General features: G+C 44.6%; 1 protein-coding gene across 1 annotated transcript; it reads right to left on the bottom strand.

Moving 5' to 3' along the window:
- On the bottom strand, positions 1-17,976 carry CBLL1 (Cbl proto-oncogene like 1). The gene is made up of 6 exons (XM_032221976.1): positions 17,884-17,976; positions 9,295-9,459; positions 7,914-8,011; positions 5,323-5,406; positions 3,668-3,741; positions 1-1,345 (listed from the first exon to the last, which is right to left on the bottom strand). Exons 1-6 carry the CDS (start codon positions 17,894-17,896, stop codon positions 304-306), a joined length of 1,476 nt encoding a protein of 491 aa, XP_032077867.1. The 5' UTR covers positions 17,897-17,976; the 3' UTR covers positions 1-303.
- Positions 17,977-19,499: the final 1,523 nt, after the last annotated feature.

The following is a 19,499-nucleotide window of genomic DNA, read 5'->3' as shown; positions in this document are numbered from 1 at the left end:
TCTGGGATAATTCAGCCCGACGAGGGATACAAAGTTTTTAAAACACTGCTGTTAGCTACGGAGCCACTCAGCTTTACAGGGTACCAGATGCCAAGAATTCTACAACCAAAGTTTTCTTTTTATAAAAAAAATAATTATTATTTAAGCTTTAAATCTCCAGAGAGCCTTAGTCAGAAATCATTACTTTTTCCCCCCCAATAAACAAAGCAAAAACAGAAAAGAGAGTTCCTTAAACGGTCGGATTCATTAAAAGCTCAGAACGTTATCCTTCTATCGTGTTTTAGTTCCAATCGTTAACTACTATCATTGATAGTACGGCCTGTATCTGGCTTGGTCGGGGTGATGCGGTCCCTGAAGGGGGGCTTGAGAAGGAGGACCTTGCATCCGCGGCGGTGGCGGTGGCCCCCTCGGAGCTGGCCACATGCCCGGGCTCATCCCCCCTGGCTGAGTGAACGGTGGGCTGAGAGTTCCTTGGTCTTCGTTGAATTTCGGCAGAGCGTTAGGGTTGTAATGGTGTGGAGGGGGAGCGTTGACATTAACCGGGGGACCGCCGTGCTGAGGCGGTGGCCCAGGCGGAGGGTGGTTCATGTAAGGGGGAAGCTGTCCAATTAGATGTCCGGGAGGCGGGGTTATAGGGGGAGGAGCGGAGGTCATCGGAGGGGGCGGGGCTTGGCTGTAAACCAAGTGAGGGGTACCGCCCCCCTGGGGAGGATGCTGCATGGGGTGGCTGATGGGAGGCGGAGGGGGAGGGGGAGGGGCATAGTGTTGCTGGGGCGGCATGATATGATGCGGGTGGGACACCACGGGCTGGGTCTGGTATTCGGGGTGATGGTGCGAAGGGGCCGGGGCAGGTGGGGGCGGTTCTCGGCCACCAGAGCTGGAATCGTCCTGGATAGGCACAGTGATGAGATTGCTGTGCTTCCGGGTCGAGATGCGGAAAGTGTCTTGGTTGACAGGGCGAGGGGGAGGCGGCGCCATGGACATCTCGGCAGGGGAGGCTCGGATGTCGTCGTGGGGCTGGTTGTAATGCTCGTGGGGCACATGCTGGAGCGGCGGCGGGGGTGGCATCAGGATATGCTGTTTCGGCGGGAGGTGGCTCAGGTGGTGCTTGTCAGGCGGCATGATGAACCGTTCCGGGATGTCAGCCGGAGGAGGAGCGATAGGAGGGTGGACGGGTTCCAGTGGAGGACGCGCCACTGGCTTGCCAGCTCTCATGTGCCGGTGGTTGATGTGAGCCTGCAGGTCTCTCTGAGACAAGTATGTTCTCTTGCACCCTTGCACAATGCTGCACATGAAGAGGGAGCCGCGGATGCACTGCTCGATTCGCTGGACCGGATCGTTACAGCTAGTTTGGAGAAAAGAAATGGGATTTAGAGACACTGCCACTACTCAAAATCAAACCAGAAGGCACGGCACAGTCCTCGACTTAACGACTACAAGTGGGGATCAGAACTTCCATTGCTAAGCAACGCAGGCGTTGAGGAGTGCTCGATATTACAGCCTTTTTTTTCAGCCACAGAGAATTGCTGCAGTTTAAGTGGAATATGTGGTCATTAAGCGAATCCATCTTCCCCTGTGGACCCTTCTTGTGGGAAGCTAGCTGGATGTTATGGTCCACCAGCAGCCTGCAGAGCTGGCAGCAGAATCGGACAGTGAGGAGGTTGGGGAGGAACCTGGGCCAGTCCTGGAGTCTGGGGAAGGCTCAGACGAGGGCTCTGCGTCAGAAGCAGAGAGGGGGCCAGGGCCATCTGGGAGTTATGTACTGCCTCTGGAGTCTCCAGAGTTGGACATCAGCAAGGCAGAGAAACAGAGGGAGCCTGTTCCCAGTGCGCGCATGTGCAGAGCTGTCAGAAGGCAAGAACAGTTAAGATAAAAGGGGCGACTTGGGAATAAGGCTTGGAGATGATTGGTCCCTCCCATAAGGCATAAAGGAGGAGCAAAGGCATGGTCAGTTTAAACTCTGAAGCTCCGTTTTGACTCGGTGCTCCATGTGGCCTTGCAAAGCTAATTGGCAATTAGGTCTTTGGCAGCGTTTCAAGGGAGATAAAAGTGGGTACTTATCAGCCTTATCCCAAAAGACTTTGGCAGACTACTGTCGGACTCTTTACAAACTATTTGTGACTCATTACAGGCTGTGAATGAACATAATTCAGAGCTGTTGAAATAAAAAGTGGGTTTTTGCGACTAAGCATGTGCTTTTTACTGTCTCAGGAAGCCTAGGTCAGAACACTGGGAAAGTTGCAACTGGAGATCACCTGACCCCCCCCCCCCCAGGATGCTGGGAAAAGTGCTCAAATCATGTGACTTGGGACGCTGTTACAGCTTACGTATGGGGAGCAATTTATTTTTGTCAGTGCCATTGTGACTTCAAACTGTGGCTAAATGAATGGTTGTAAGTCAAGGACTGCCTGTATGCAGGTAGTTCTCAACTTGCAACAGTTTCATTTAGTGACCCTTCAAAGTTACAAGGGCCCTGAAAAAGGAGGAGTGGTTTTCAGAGTTAGGACCTTTGCAGGATCACCATGATCAGGCTTGGCAACTCATCTTTATGATGGTTGCGATATCCCTGAGGTCATGAGATCCCCTTTTGGGACCTTTTCACAAGCAAGGTCAATGGGGAAGCCAGATTCACTTAACAACCAGGTAACTAACTTTATCAACTGCAGCGATTCACTTAACAATGGGGGCAAAGGTCGTAAAATGGGGCAGAACTCAATACGTTTCACAACAATAGAAATTTTGGACTCAACTGTAGTCGTAAATCGAGGGTTGCCTATATTCTTTAAGTACAATTACTGTGCTAGAGTTTGCACACTGAACTGTTGGAGGTATAGGAAGATAATAAACAACGGATTTTATCCACAACTAACTGATAACTCGGTGTTGCCCAGAACAAATCCCCTTTACCAGAGGGAGCTCCCTTGCTTTCAATTTGTTTGTTTTTTAAAGAACCAATCCCCTTTACCAGAGGGAGTGGAGTACTTGTGGAGTACTGTGAAGCTGTTAACCTGGCAACTCCACTGTGCTGTACAGTAAAAGCTATTTTAAGGCACAACAGGCTTTATCTTAACAGAAATTGAATCCAAAATGCATACTATCTCTGTCCAAACTACTGTGATTTGACACTTTAGATATAATTCATTCCTTTTCATTTGAGCGACCCAGGAGTTCCAGAGTTATGCTGGAACACACAAACGCACAGAGACACACACTGAGGGATGTTAGAGGTGTCTTATCCCTACAGTATTTGTTTCCAGAGGATACCAAGTTTGATGGAAATTGCTCAAGGTGTTCTAAAGTTATGCTGGAACATACAAACACACACACACACACACACACACAGCCATTTTTATACACAGTCTATAGATTTCATAACGCCATTGGATGCAGTGGAGGCTGATGATTATATTCTGATCATTTATCCGCTATAACTTGTTGTGGAGCAGGAGTCTCACTGTTATCAGCTAATCCTAAAATGAGAATTTTGTTGCATTTGTGATCCAAACACCACGCAAATGGGATCCAATCACAAACCACTTTTCTTCTTGGCTCCAGAAGAGACCCGATTCACACCGAAGGTTGCTGGGAGATGGAATTGGGCTGTAGCAAAAATCAGGAAAAAAATGACAGATTATCTGTCACAAAAATGCCCCGTTAGAAAACTTACCCTGGACACATCTTGTCGCCTTTCTTCTCGTGTAAGAGAGCACACTCGTAGCAGAAAACGTGTTTGCAGGGTATCTATTAAAAGGGAAAATGGACAACTCTTTTAATTGCTTAAATAAATGGAAGGAATAAACGCTATGCTAAATCTGCCCTTTAAAACAGGACAGGACAGTCTTCTCTTATTTTACATTTCGTTTTTACACCCAAGTTTAAAAAAAAAAAACATTAAGAAAGTTTAGCAACTGAGAAGCAATGAATACAAATTAATAATACCAAAACATTATCAAGACAGATGCCCTAATTAAATCATGAGCCTAGACCCAAGCTTCAAAAGAAATCCATTTTTTTATTAGGAGCTTCATGTCTGCATGTTCCCAAGTGAAGCCAGCTTTGACTCCAGGTAATTTATGACCCCAATTATGACCCTGTTTTAACTGAAAAATAATAAGACCTCTCCAAAAATAAGGCCACACGCTTATTTCGGGGGTCAAACTCACGGTATTAAACTCGAGATTTTGGATTTCTGCCTTTAAAGGAGAATATTTGAAGCTCAGGGTTGACATGAGGGGTCCTTGGTGCTCTCTGAGTTTGATGGCTTAATAATAGACATGTCATTACCCAACTAGGTAACATCATCAGTGCTACAAGGGAATGGGATGTTCAAATGAGAGCAAACTCCATACCCTTCTAGCACTTGATGATGTTACCTAGTTTGGTAATGAAACGTCTGCAAGAAAACAACAAATCTCACAGACCACCAAGGACCCCTCATTTCGGCTTTTCGCTCCTCAAAGTGTTAAGAAACCACACCACTGATTTTTCAGTTATCGTGGTTGGTTGTTGTGGCCCACCAGTGGAGATGGCAGCAGATTCGGAGAGTGAGGAGGCTGGAGAGGAACATGGGCCCATCCAGGAGTCTGGGGAAGGCTCTGATGAGGGCTCTGCATTGGAGGCAGAGACGGGGCCAGAGCCATCTGACAGTTATCAGCTGCCTTCAGAGTCAGACATCACTGAGGCAGAAGAACAGCTGGAGCCTGTTCCCAGTATACGCATGCGCAGAGTTGCCAGACAAAGGGAACAGCTAAAGAACAGGGGTCGACTTGGGAGTTAAGGCCACAAGTGGACGATGAATGGCCCCTCCCAGAGGGAATAAAAGAGGAGCGAAGGGAGCGAAGTTTGCAGGAGACCATTAGTTCGCTTAATTGGTCCGTGACTTTCCGAGACTCCTTGCCAAGTTTTGCAGATATCAGCCTGTCAGCTGTCAGATAAGCCAGATAAGGTATGTGACTGTAAATCCTCCCTTGAAAGACTTTGTTGGATGTGAACGAGCAGAATTCACAGTCAATTAATAAAAGGGGGTTTTGTCAGGACTAGGAGTTTGCTTCATGCTCTTGGGAAGCCTCGGTCAGAACACTGGTGAGAACCGCAAAGACTACCAAAAGAAGGGAAAAGCCATAGACTTCAGGTTGCCCACTCCATTATTTAAAACAAACGCAAAGCAGTTTGTGTGTGTGTCGACATTCATCTCGCACAACTTCCTGTTCAACAGGGCTTTGACACACAGAAAGAATGTGGTGCCATTTTTCAGAATGCAAAGACAGCGTTCTACCATACATATCAGGGCTATGATGGAAGGCATCAAATCCTTTGACTTACCATGCGTCCATACATTTTAATGGGTAACCCACATTTGTCACAGAAATGGACCGGGGTGTCATCCTTCTCTCCGAGTAAATTTATCTATCAAAATACAAATATTTTATTTTCATTAGCTGACCATCACACTGTGCTTGCTGAATGCATCTTTAACAATTTTGTTAAAACGTTCAGCTTTTGCACATTTTATTAGGTTTTTCGAAATATAAAAGAGGAAGAAAAATGAAAGTAATGGAATAGTAAGGGAGGCGAAGGGGAAGAGGAAAAAAGGGGAGGGTAAAAGGGGAAAGAAAAAGAGAAGTATCTATGGAGATTCTCAATCATCCAGTCCCAAAAGTGGTTTTTCAAGAGGCAACTGGATTTTCTGGGTTTCTTTGAAGATATTTCCCTTCTCATCCAGCTCTGAAGAAGCTTCTTGAATGACAAGCGAAATGTCTTCAAAGAAAAACCAGGAAGTCCAGTTGTCTCTTGAAAAATCACCTTTGGGGAAAAAAGAAGAACGTGGACTTCCAAATCTTTTCAGCGCAGAAAAATAAAATAACATTTCAGGCTCAACTTTTTACTTTTACATAGTAATGCATAGTAGCCATTTCTATAACTACTGTGTTTCCACGAAAATAAGACAGGGTCTTATTTTCTTTTGACCCCGCCCCCAAAATAAGCGCTTGGCCTTATTTTTGGGGAGGTCTTATTATTTTTGAGGTGCAGGAGGTGGTGAGTGTGGTCACCTTATGGCTGCTGCTGTGTTGCAATATTTTCAGGGAGGGCTTATTTTGGGGGGAGAGCTTATTTTAGCGCATGCGCTCAAAACCCCGATTGGGCTTATTATCTGGGGAGGTCTTATTTTCATGGAAACAGGGTAGATGTTCTTAAAAAATTTTTTTAATTTTTAAACCTTTATTGAAAATAAAAAACTTTAAAATACAAATGCCTTTAAAATAGTTTTCTATAAGTTACAATCCTTTTTGACAGTACTAACATAATCATTTGTTATTCAAATACATTTTTACACATTCCTAATTATTCCTGTATCGATACACCTGTTTCTAAGCTGTACATTTCATGTTCCTATTATTTATCCATTGATACCAGTTTTCCCAAACTGTATAATATTCTGAGTCTTCCTTGTCCCTTAACTCCAATGTGAGTTTATCCATCTCTGCGCAATGAAAAATATGAAGATTATCAAACATGGTATCGCTTTCCCAAGTATTCTCGCCGCTGTAATTATATGCAAGATTAAATATTTTACCTCTTTCGTATACTTTCCCTTAATAATCACCACAAAGAACAATTCTGCTTTGAACTCTATTTGGGTGATTTGTAATTTCCTGTAACCATTTTTGTATTTCGGCCCAATATTTTTTAGCTGTCGGGCATAACCGCTGTTAGGAATACAGTCTAATGGTAGGGTTGGCAATAAAAAAATCATGTAACAATGTTATACCTGTTTCTTTAAATCATACTGTAAAATGTGATTGGCTGCTGTTTTCCTCAATCGGCCATAAGAGGGAGCCAGAATGACTGTTAGCTCTCTGTTTGTAAGATGCTGGGCTGATCTGATCTGAGTGTTTTGGAAGCTGGCTGTTAGAAAGTGCCGAGAGCTATTGTAAGTTTTGCAACTGCTAGCAAACTTTGAGTACTGAACTGATTATATGATACTGGACTATGTTATTTGGATTATCCCTTAACTGAAAGACGTTGATGACTGACTGTCTTATCCGTGTATGACTTGGATTGTTTGATGGACTCTGATACCTCTATTTCCACGAAAGTAAAAGCCTATTTAAACTGCAGTGTCTCTGCATGCTGGTTTGTGTGTTCTCCAACACAACTCTCACAATGCTTCACTGAACGTACTCGCTCTCCCAACGGGGAGTTTACCTAACATGCATGAAAGAAGGTATCCTGCCCTGTTTACACTTCCAACAATTTGGATTTAAATTCGGATACATTTTTGCCAATCTCTTCCCAAATATGTTTTATTTTCATTTTCATTTTCATTTCATACAGTCACATATATACTGTGCATGACCGGGGCCATATAACATTGAGCAATAAACACAGCCCTCCCTCTTGTCAACAATACCCCCCAAAATACAAACCCAATATACCACTTCAACCCTCCATACACCCTTTCTTTCACCCCCCTCCAACTTTCCTTTCTCCCCTCCAACTTTCCCCTCTCCTACTTCCCCTCCCCCTCTATCACTCCTTTCTCCCAATACACTCCCTCCCTTCCACCTCACCCTCCTTCCGATCCTCTCTCCCACCCTCTCTACCCCTCTTTCTTCTTTCCCTCTGCTCCTCCCTTCGGTGTATTTCTACTATCTATCAATATATTCAGCTTCTTATTTTTATACTAGAATTAAAAAGGCAACAGTATACAAGTGCAATCATGTTTGCCAATCTCGTGGGGGCTAAATGCCACCGATTAAAATTTTCAATATTGTTTTGTTATATCACTACTGTCCGTTTATTAACATACAACTCCCACTGTTTTTTTTTAAATGTAGTGAACTCCTGTTGAAAACAATCTGGATTGTTGTAAGCAAGCTAACATGTATTTAACCTTGAGTCAATTCCCATACCTTGAAATCCCAGAAGAGGTGTCCAGGGAATCTTCGCTGGTTACAAAACACATCCGCTCCTTTGCACTCATATCGTTCTTCTTCACTGTAGTCAAACTCTTATGGAAAAGAAAATCCAAACAAAAAATGTTGGCATTAGCTCTCACCCTAATAGGTAAAATTCTAATCTAAACATTAATTCGAATTTCACAATCTAACTGTAGGAGTTGCACAGCTAATTCGGGAAAAATAGACCAAAGCAACTGAAGTGTTCTCTCCATACTGAAAAAAAAACACATGCTAAATGAAACAAATGAAATATTTAAAAGGTATGATAGTTATGTAAGTTACCTACAAGCATATCTACATTATATTAAAGTAACCAAAATATCTTTACAATCTTTAAGGAATTGTCGTAACTTTCGAACACTCCTAACGTTTGCAAAATTGAAAGTTGAAAAATTGGACACGCCCTATAAAATGGGTACTGTCATCATCAATAGAAGTAAAATGTCAACAATATTTGAAAGATGGTATGTAAGTGCGGGCAGTCCTCGTTTAGCAACTACAATTAAGACTGGCAGTGAAGTGGTTGCTAAGTGAAACCACCAATTGGGGTTATGATCTAAACCTCTGCTTTTCCTTTGCTTAACAAACCTGCCAAGATTGTACATGTGAGAGCTGGTTGCAAAGATATTTCTTTCATCACCAGTCTTGGCTGTGAACGGTCACTAAACAAGTCAGTCACTAAACATAAGACTGCTTGTACCTATGTGAATGCTAACTAAAGCAGGAGAATTACCTAAACTGAGGTGAGCTTGCCTGTTTTAGCAGGGCTTTTTAATGACAAGAAGAGATGTAATCTAAAAGACCATTCTGTTATAAAGGCATCACATAACATATACAGGTAGTCCTCGACTTACAACGGTTTGCTTAAGTGACTGTTGGAAGTTACAGCAGCACTGAAAAATGGACTTTTTCACACTTATGACCATTGCAGAACCCCATGGCCACGTGACTTCCGTTCGGATGCTTGACAACTGATTCACATTTATGACGGTTGCAGTGTCTGTGTGGCCACGCGATCCCCCGACAAGCGAAGGAAGCCAGGTTCACTTAACAACTGCAGTGATTCACTTAACAAACGTGGCAAGGAAAGTCGTAAAATGGGGCTGAAACTCACATAACAACTTTTCTCAACGGAGCAACATAGATTTTGGGCTCACTGCTGGTCGTAGGTTGAGGACTGCCTGTATACACCCAGAGAGACAGAGGATTCTGCTCTTTGTATTCATCTTTAGCGGAAAAGTCTATCTGTCTCTTCGGAAAAACCGCGAGGGGACGGCCGAAAAAGCCAATTTCCCCACCCCTCCTCTCGCAACGTTGCCCGAATAGGTTTTACCTTCTTCGCCAGCCTTGGAAGGGCCCCTGTTCATATTTCTTGTGGGGCGAGGTGGGGTCGGCTTGGCTTTGATGGCCTGTTTGGAGATCAGCTTGATCGGAATGCGCCGACGCACGTCGAGACCGCCCAAGGTCCCCGCACTGTTTGTCCCTTGCAAGTCATTGTCTGCACAAAACAAACGAAAGAAATGAATGGCACACAGAACACAATCCAAAGTGGGGTTCAGCCAGTTCGGACCGGTTCATCCAAACTGGTAGTGGAAATCGCGGGTGAGCCCGTCCACCCGCCCCGGCTCTATGCCGTCCTATTTAGGCACGTTTTTCCAGCCGCATGCATGCGTGCAAGCCGCAAGCACGGGCCAAGCGCATGCGCGGACGGCCGTGCATGGGCGTCGACGGGGTACGACACGCACGCTCACATTTGCGAGTCGGTAGGGAAAGTAAGTGTATAGCACCCCTGAACACAATTTGCAAGTTTCCAATTCCCCAGGTCCGATATAGTAACTGGAACCTCTTCACAAGTCTATCGAATGTTTTACAACCTAATCGCAGCGTATTTTTCGGACTATAAGACGCACCAGTGTATAAGACGCACCAAGATTTCGAAGAGGTAAGTAAGAAAAAAAAGGGTTTCGTCCTCCCTGGCACTCGGGAACACTCTGCAGGCTTCAGCAGGGCTGGGGGAAGGCAAAAACGCCCCCATTTTTCACCCAAAAAAAAATGGTTTTTGGGGAAAAAATGGAATTGGTGAAAAATGGGGGCGTTTTTGCCTTCCCCCCAGCCCTGCTGAAGCCTGCAGAGTGCTTCTGGGGGTGGGGGGAGGCAAAAGCACCCGTTTTTGCACAAAACGGCCCATTTTTCACACAAATGGGATGCGGGGGCGTGGCTTTGGGAGGCCAAAAATTGGCTGTATTCGGTGTATAAGACGCACCAACATTTCCATGCCCTTTTGGGGGGAGGAAAGGTGTGTCTTATACTCCCAAAAATACAGCACTTTTTGGACGCTGTCCTTTAATTGTAGAAACAGGAGGATGTGTAGGACCATTTTTCCACACTTCCCCATGGTCACATGATCAACAGGGTCACATGATCCACATTTGGATGCTAGGCAACTGACTCATAGTTATGACGGTCGCGGTGATCTGATCCCTTTTGGTGACCTTCTGACCAGCAAAGTCAAGGGGGAAGCCAGATTCACTTAACAACCATGTTACTAACATATCAACTGCGGCGATTCACTTAACACACAGCAAGAAATGTCGTATAAAATGAGGCAAAGCTCACTGAACAAAAAGGTTTGGGCTGAATCACGGTCGTAAGCCGAGGACTACCTGAACTTATAACGTCACTTGGACTACCTGAACTTAAAACCTCACTTGCTCTGATTCGTGCTCAGCTGTTCCAGTCGCTTTCTCCTGTTCGCCATCTCTCCTAGTTGGCAAACACACTGCACAATTTTAGACTGTAAGTTATCTGAATACTGTACAGAAGTCATTGTTTCATTATTCCATTTGCACTCAAGCACTTTTTCCACCTGCTATTGATTCCTACACAAAATACAACCCACAAACTAACAATTATCCTGCTTTTCCGCATAAAATACACAGCCAGGCGAACAAACTGTCCTTTACTTTCCAGAGCCATTCAGAAGCAGATCTGTTGCTTCGCTGGCAAAAAAAAGAGAGAAAATGCGAGGGTGCTTTTTAAGCAAGTCTAAAAGTTATTCCTGTTCAAGATGTATAATAAGAAACTTATCTATTAATAAAAGTCTATTTTGGCATAAATACAGCCCAAACTCCAAAAGGAAGTTAAGCCCTAAAACAATGATGGCTAACCTTTTCTGGACCGAGTGCCCAAAGCATGCACCCCCAAAACGCAATGCACACCCCCCATGCGCACGATTCCCACCCCCATGCGCACAACTCCCGCCCCTGCCCCCATGCATGCACAACCCCTCGCATGTACCCCCAATGCATGTGCACACAACACCCACGCATGCGCCCCATCCCCCACGCATGAGTCCCTGCCCCTGCCCCCATCCCCGTGAATGCACATAGGCCCCTTGCGCAAGAGTGCATGCTCCACCTGCACGCACACCCCGTGCATGCATCCAAACCCTCCCACGCACCCCTGAGAGATCTGAAGGCCAGCTGACCGGCGGGAGGCATGCGCGCATGCACATCGGAGCTGAACTGGGGCAACAGCTCTTGTGCTATCAGAGAGGGCGCTATATGTGCCACCTCTGGCATGCGTGCCATAGGTTCTCCATCACAGCCCTAAAACTTAACACTAGTACTATATATGGGGAAATATATGCCGTGAATCAAAGCAACTGAGAATTTAATTCATGACATGCGCTGTCCAATCATAAGGGATTCTCACCCCAGAGGACCCTCAAATTCCTAACATGCTTAAATATATATTATATTCTTGAAGCAGTCCATCAATAACAGCAGCAGAGCAGGAATCCCTACTGTTGCAAATAAGCTTATAAAAGTGACTAGATAAAGAAATACTATTTATCATATACTTCAATGCATCAGCTTCTAATAAGATATACACTTCTTCCTGATTAAAGTAAGATAGGAGGGAATTTTAATCAGTGGATATGTAAATGTCATGTAGCTAGAACATGAAATGCAACAAATCAACAGGCAAAAGTTCTCAGTGCTTATTCGAATGATCTTAAAACTGCCAAAAACGACTTTCCATCATGAAGAGCATACCAGATAATTTAAGCTCTCTGAACCCGGTAGCAAATTAAAAAAAAACTCACCGACAGAATATTTATACCCGATCATGTCCTGTTTCAAATGGCTTCCAATATTCTCAATTTCAAAGCCAACTTGTCAAATGCGTATTTACAATAGTCAGATGACCTCTGGGTTGTGCTGTGTGCAACAATGCACCTGTGGGCTGTTTCACTAGCAATTCATGGAGTTTTTTTTGAAAGAAGTTTGAAGTCAACCCTCACTGGAAAAAAAAAAAGATGCTACGGACATTTGATGCTCCTGTGTTCAGTGGCGTGGAATGCTCACAATGAAGCACCTAACCGCCATTTGAATGACAGTTGATAGCACTTATATCATTCACTCCTCACATTTAGCCATGGAAATTGGGGGGAAAGCTTTATTTTATTTTTTAATATTATGAATAGGCCAAAAGAAATTCTCTGAGTATAGTTTTTTTTTTTAACAGTAAAAGCAGCAGCAAATGGGAAATGACTAGCCTAATAGCACTATCAATCCCCCCCACTAAAAAAATATTACTGTATGTTGTTGTTAATTGCGAAGTCATGTCCGACCCATCGCCGTTCCTCCAGGCCTTCCTGTCCTCTACCATCACCTGGAGTCCATTTAAGCTAGACTGCTTTGGTGACTCCATCCAGCCACCTCCTTCTCTGCCGTCACCTTCTTCTTCTTTTGCCCTCCATCGTTCCCAGCATGAGGCTCTTCTCCAATGAGTCCTTCTTCCTTCTCATTAGGTGACCAAAATATTTGAGTTCCATCTTCAGGATCTGGCCTTCTAAAGAGCAGTCTCCTCTAGGACTGACCGTTTGGATGGCCTTGCAGTCCAAGGGACTCGCAGTCCAAAGGACTCGCAAGAGTCTTCTCCAGCACCAGAGTTCAAAGGCCTCCATTCTTTGGCCCTCGCACCAAATTATATAAAGCTTTAATTTTTAAGGTATCAGATTCTTGACTGGTGTTGATGAAACAGATTAACAGGCCTATCCCACTGGAAACTATTAAAACTCGTTATTAACTATTACTGGAAAGCAAAGAAATACTAAACTCACATCAACTTCAAACTAAACTCACATCAACTTCAAACAAAACAATATTACGATAAAACCAAACCAGAAGACTCCAAACTAAACAGTATTAAAATTCTAACATAGTGTTTAAATGGGGGTGGGTGGGTGGGTGTTTGCCCTGAGTCCCCTTCGGGGAAAAGGGCGGCATAGAAATATAATAAATTCAATTCAATTCAATTCAATTCAATTAAAAGCAGCTCTAGGAAGCGAGTTTTCTTAAGTTCTTCATAAGCCTTCCAAATAAAGTTTAGCAATGAAAGATTTCTCTCTCTCGCAGTCATTTGCCAACCTGTCTTGTCTAGGGGTTACCTGAAATTCTAGGCTTCGTTATTAACATTTTAAAGAGATGATGTTAGCACAGCTGTCTTTTTTAACTTTAGGAAAGCATGTTCTTTTCTTCTGAGTCAAGGCCATGGCTTTTGGTATGTGAGAACTTGTTTGTCTGGCAATTAAATGACAGAAAGCGCATTCTGAACTGTCCTTGAACACACTTGCAAGATACAAACCCCCGCTGGGAAAGACAGCAAGATCAACCCACAAATTTGCCACTCCTGGAAGTTATCTAGAATCAATGTTTACTATTGTTCAAACCTCACGTGTAACCAACGCCTTATTGATCTGTTGCTGTTCTGAGCTGTCGCAGATGCCAAAGGTGCCATTTGTTTCTGCACTTTCTATTCATCCTCTCTAAATAAATACTTTTTTTTTAGCTTTGCATTTGTAGGCAAAAAAAAGCCCTCTATGGAAAAGTAACAATTGTTTCCTCTCCCAAATTCTGAGCATTAGGTCTTCGTTGCCCGAGTTTTGTAGGCAACACTAATATCCTACCTGAAGACTGTCACAGCATGCAGCATGATGCCCACTGGAGGTGTTTCAAGTGGTATTATGGCCACTTTGGCTGGGATTTATGGAAACCGTGGATCAAACTCATCTGATAGGACAGTGATGGCTAAGCTTTTTGTCATTGCGTGCCAAAATGCAGTGATAATGCAATGCATGCGCGTCCCACCGCCCGCCCCATCCACTCCCCACCCATGCGCACATGACCCTCCGCGCCCCTTCCCTGCGCATGAGTGCATGACTCCTCGCACGCGCCCTATGCATGTGTGGCAGAGACCCCAAAACCAGCTGGCCGGCATGCGCGGTGGAGCTGAGATGGAGCGATGGCTTGCGTGCCCGCAGAAGGCTCTGCGTGCCACCTGTGGCACACATGCCATAGGCATGATAGGCATGATAGGAGCATGTTGGAGAAAACAGAAAGAAGGGTGGGTCTTTTGACACGGAGGAGCAGATTGTGAGACTCTAGAATCGAGACTAAGGGAGCAAGAAAGCAAGCCAATCAGAGAGAGCCTTTCCTTCCAACTTTCCCCATAAGGGGTAGCTCTGCGGAGCAGGTGAATCTCTTCCAAGTACAGGCAGTCCTTGACTTACAACAATTCATTTAATGACCATTCGAAGTTACACCGGCACTGAAAAGAGCGGCTAGTGACCGATTTTCACACTTCACAGCAGCATCCACACAAACCCAGTCATGTGATCAAAATTCGGACCCTCGGCAACTGGCATGTATTTATGACGGTGGCACCCGCCCAGGGGCCATGGGATGTCTGTTTGTAACTTTCCCAGCTGGCTTCCAATAACCAAAGTCAATGGGGGAAGCCAGATTCAGTTCCCGACCCCACGATTCACTGAACAACTAGAGCGATTTGCCTAAGCACTGTAGCAAAAAGGTCACAAAATGGGGCACAACGCACTTCAGTCTCACTTAGCAACGGAAATTTTGGACAGTGTCGTGATCTTAGGTCGAGGACTACGTATTGGTGTTTCTCAACCTTGGCAATTTTTAGAAGCAGGGACCTCAGAGAGTAAAACATATGAAGAACGGTTGCAGGAATTGGGCATGTCAAGCTTCATGAAACGGAGGACTCGGTTGATACGATGGGAGTGTTCTAATATTCGAGGGGCTGCCACAAAGAAGAGGGGAGGGGGTCACCCTGTCTCTCCAAAGCCTGAAGCCAAGACAAGAAACAATGGATGGAAACTAACCAAGGAGAGAAGCAACCTAGAACTAAGGAGAAATTCCCTGACTGTGAGAACAATTAACCAGGGGAACATCTTGCCACAGGAGGTTGTGAATGCTCCAACACTGGAAGTTTTAAAGAAGAGATTGGACAATCATTGGAATGATATAGGGTCTCCGACAAAGTCCCTTCCAGCAGCTCTATTCTGATTGATTGACTGATTGATTGATTGATTGATTGATTGAATTTCAAGGGAGGCTTTTAAGAAGAGACTGGACTTGTCTCAAATTCTGTTCGAGGGAGGGGAGGAGGGGTTGGACTAGAGCAGGGGTCCCCCACCTTTCAGACCTCAGGAACCTCTAAATTCATAATTTTAAATCCTGCTGACCACTAATATGATCTGCCTAATGATGGGCTGGGTGGGCGTGGCCAACTCAATATCATTCATGTCAAGGGGCGCATCGCCAGCCTCTACTTACCCCTCCACTCCCAGCCACTCCTCGCCTTCCTGCCCGGGCTCCTTAGGGCCCCAACCGAAAGCAGTTGCTGGAGCTAAGCAGCCACCATGAGAAAGAGTTGGCAAAACAGTTCAGTTCAAATTGGATCTGGCCGAGAAGGAGGCTCAGCAGAAGCACCTCACTGAAAGCTACGAGCATAGGCTTTCCAAGCAGAGGGAAGACCTGTGGGAACGCAAGGCCAGGTGCCGGCACCTGGAGGCTTGGTGGGCTGATATGGTCAGCCAGTTCCAGGCCCACTGGAACGAGGCCCTCCGGCTCTTCACCACCAGCGGTCCTTCCCTCCAGCCTTCGCCCAAAGCCCCTCACCAGGACACTGAAGCAGACCCCAAGTCAGAATTTCTGCCCCCCTCCGACCCGCACAAAAAGACCCAGAAGAGGGAGACTCTCTACAGCAACACAAACATTCATTGCACGTATCCGGTCTAGGAGCCATAGTTTGAAGACCTCTGGTTTAGTGTAATACAAAAAATGCAAATAATTTTTCTGCAGACCACCAAAATTTTCTCGCGGGCCACCAGTGGTCCACAGACCACTCATTGGTGACTGCTGGACTAGAAGACCTCCAAAGTCCCTTCCGGTTGTATTCTGATTGTTTGGTTGATTGAATGAATGAATTTCACTGGAGATTTTTAAGAAGAAGCTGGACAGCCACTTGTCTCCAGTACTAGAGTCTCCTGCTTGAGCAGGGGGCTGGACTAGAAGACCTCCAAAGTCCCTTCCAGTTTTATTCTGATTGATGGATGAATGGATGATTGAATTTCACTGGGGGCTTGTAAGAAGAGACAAGACAGCCACTTGTCTCAAATTGAATAGGCTCTCCTGCTTGAGCAGGGGGCTGGACTAGAAGACCTCCAAGGTCCCTTCCAGCTCTATTCAGATTGATTGATTGAATTTCACTGGAGACTTTTAAGAAGAGACTAGAAAAGCTACTTGTCTCAAATTGTACATAGTATCTGCTTGAGCAAAGGGCTGGATTAGAAGACCTTCAAGGTCCCTTCCAGCTCCATTCTGATTGATTGATTGATTGATTGATTGATTGATTAAATTTCACTGGAGATTTTTAAGACGAGACTGGACAGCTATTTGTCTCTAGTAGTATAGAATCTCCTGCTTGAGCAGGGGGCTGGACTAGAAGACCTCCAAGGTCCCTTCCAGCTCTATTCTACTGATTGTTTGAATTTCACTGGAGACTTTTAAGAAGAGACTAGAAAAGCCACTTGTCTCAAATTGTACATAGTCTCTGCTTGAGCAAGGGGCTGGACTAGAAGACCTCCAAGGCCCCTTCATGCTCCATTCTGATTGATTGATTAAATTTCACTGGAGATTTTTAAGAAGAGACTGGACAGCTATTTGTCTCTAGTAGTATAGAATCTCCTGCTTGAGCAGGGGGCTCGATTAGAAGACCTTCAAGGTCCCTTCTTGCTCCATTCTGATTGATTGATTTATTGACAGATTGATTGATTGACCTCCAAAGTCCCTTCCAGTTTTATTCTGATTGATGGATAGATGGATAGATGATTGAATTTCACTGGAGGCTTTTAAGAAGGACTAGACAGCCACTTGTCTCAAATTGTATAGAATCTCCTGCTTGAGCAGGGGGTTGGACTAGAGGACCTCCAAAGTCCCTTCCAACTCTATTCCGATTGATTGATTGAATTTCACTGGAGGCTTTTAAGAGGCTGAGCAGCCACTTGTCTCAAACTGCATAGAATCTCCTGCTTGTGCAAGGGGCTGGACTAGAGGGCCTCCAAGGTCCCTTCCAACTCCATTCTGATTGGCTCCCCAGCCAGCATGGGGGATTCTGGGAGCTGTAGTCCGCCCCTAGTGGCCAAAGGGGAGAAGCACCCAAGAAAACGGGGGAGGCGCCAAACGGCCTGTCAAAAAAGAGGCTGAAGGGAAGCAAGACCGTCTATGGCCCAGCCCTCTCTCGGGCCAACCAAGCCTGCATGGGGGGGAAGAGGAACCGAAACGAAGCCAGGCCGCGAGGAACGGGGGTTGGGGGATCCCCAGCACTGACATCACCCGACGAGCCGGCTTCCCAAAAGGAAAAAGGCCTCTTGGGCCCATCCGAAGCCAGGCCGAGGTAGGCCGCACTCGGCTCCGAAGACCTCCCCGCCACAGCGCGCGCCTCAAACCCCGCGCCACCCGCCGCTCGGAAGTCGAACCCGGCCGGCCCGGGACCGACGGACCGCGGCCGGCTGGGTTTCAACGGAGCTCCCCGCATCTTCCCCGCTCACCATTGTGGTCCATGGTTCGGCCTAGGGCACTCTGGGACCGGAAGCCGCTCGCGCCGACAGGGGTGGGCGTGGCCGGAAGTTGACGGCCCGCGGGTGAGGGAACGGCAGAGCAGAGAAAGAGAGAGAGAGACCCACAGAATCGCTTTCTGAAGGATACTACGCTTCCGAGTTCCTTGCGGAGAATCTTGCGCCTGCGCACTAGAAGAACTTGACAGTGGTTACTTGACAAGAGTTGGTCTCCTCCAACCTTGGCAACTTTGAACCTGGAGGACTTCAGTTCCCAGAATTCTCCAGCCAGCAATTTTTTTTGCGCGCCGAAAGCAGCCCCCCCCTCCCCGCGACTTATAATTCTAACTTTACTCACAAAATGAACCCTACTCAAGCGGAGGAGGCTTATAAAGCCATTAACTTGGTTAAAACAAGGTTCAAATTGCCCCCATTAAAAATCAAATTGCCCCCCCCCTGGGCTGTGTGTCCGACGTTAGGAACAATTGATCTAGAGAGAGAAAGAAAATTGGAGGCTAGATAGATAGATAGATAGATAGATAGATAGATAGATAGATAGATAGATAGATAGATAGATAGATAGATAGATAGATAGATAGATAGATAGATAGATAGATAGATAGATAGATGATAGATGATAGATAAATAGATAGAGATGGAGAGAGAGGGGGGATATAGATAGATAGATAGATAGATAGATAGATAGATAGATAGATAGATAGATAGATAGATAGATAAATAGATAGAGATGGAGAGAGAGGGGGGATATAGATAGATAGATAGATAGATAGATAGATAGATAGATAGATAGATAGATAGATAGATAGATAGATAGATAGATATTGTCTATCTATCCATCTCTGTCTGTCTGTCTATTTCATCTATCGAGCTCACCTATGTATCATCTATATCGTCCATCAATTTATTATCTATCATCTATCAATTTCATCAATCGATCTCATCTGTATCTATATCTATCATCCATTAATTTATTATCTATCATCTATTTCATCTATCCCATCTATTTCATTATCAATCTCATCTATGTATTATCTACATATCATCCATCTATGTATTATCTATCATCTATCTCTATCCATCATCAATTTCATCTATTGATCTGTATCTATATCCATCATCCATCAATGTATTATCTATCATTATCTATATTTATCTAAATCTATATCTATATCTATATCTATATCTATATCTATATCTATATCTATATATATATAATTATCTATCTATCATCTATCAATTTCATCTATCGATCTCATCTGTATCTATATCTATCATCCATCAATTTATTATCTATCATTATCTATACCTATCTAAATCTATATCTATATCTATATCTATCTATCTATCTATCTATCTATCTATTTATCTATCATCTATCTACCTACCTACCTACCTACATACATACATACATATATTATATATATATATAATTATCTATCTATCATCTATCAATTTCATCTATAGATCTCATCTGTATCTATATCTATTATCTATCTATCTATCTATCTATCTATCTATCTATCTATCTATCTATCTATCTATCTATCTATCTATCATCTATCTATCTATCGTTCTTGGAAGAAAGGAGG

This window comes from Thamnophis elegans, chromosome 7 (assembly GCF_009769535.1).
Source record: "Thamnophis elegans isolate rThaEle1 chromosome 7, rThaEle1.pri, whole genome shotgun sequence".
In the NCBI taxonomy this organism is placed as follows: domain Eukaryota; kingdom Metazoa; phylum Chordata; class Lepidosauria; order Squamata; family Colubridae; genus Thamnophis; species Thamnophis elegans.
The sequence above is the reverse complement of the archived record's forward strand: the minus strand, read 5'-3'. Positions and strand labels throughout refer to the sequence as shown.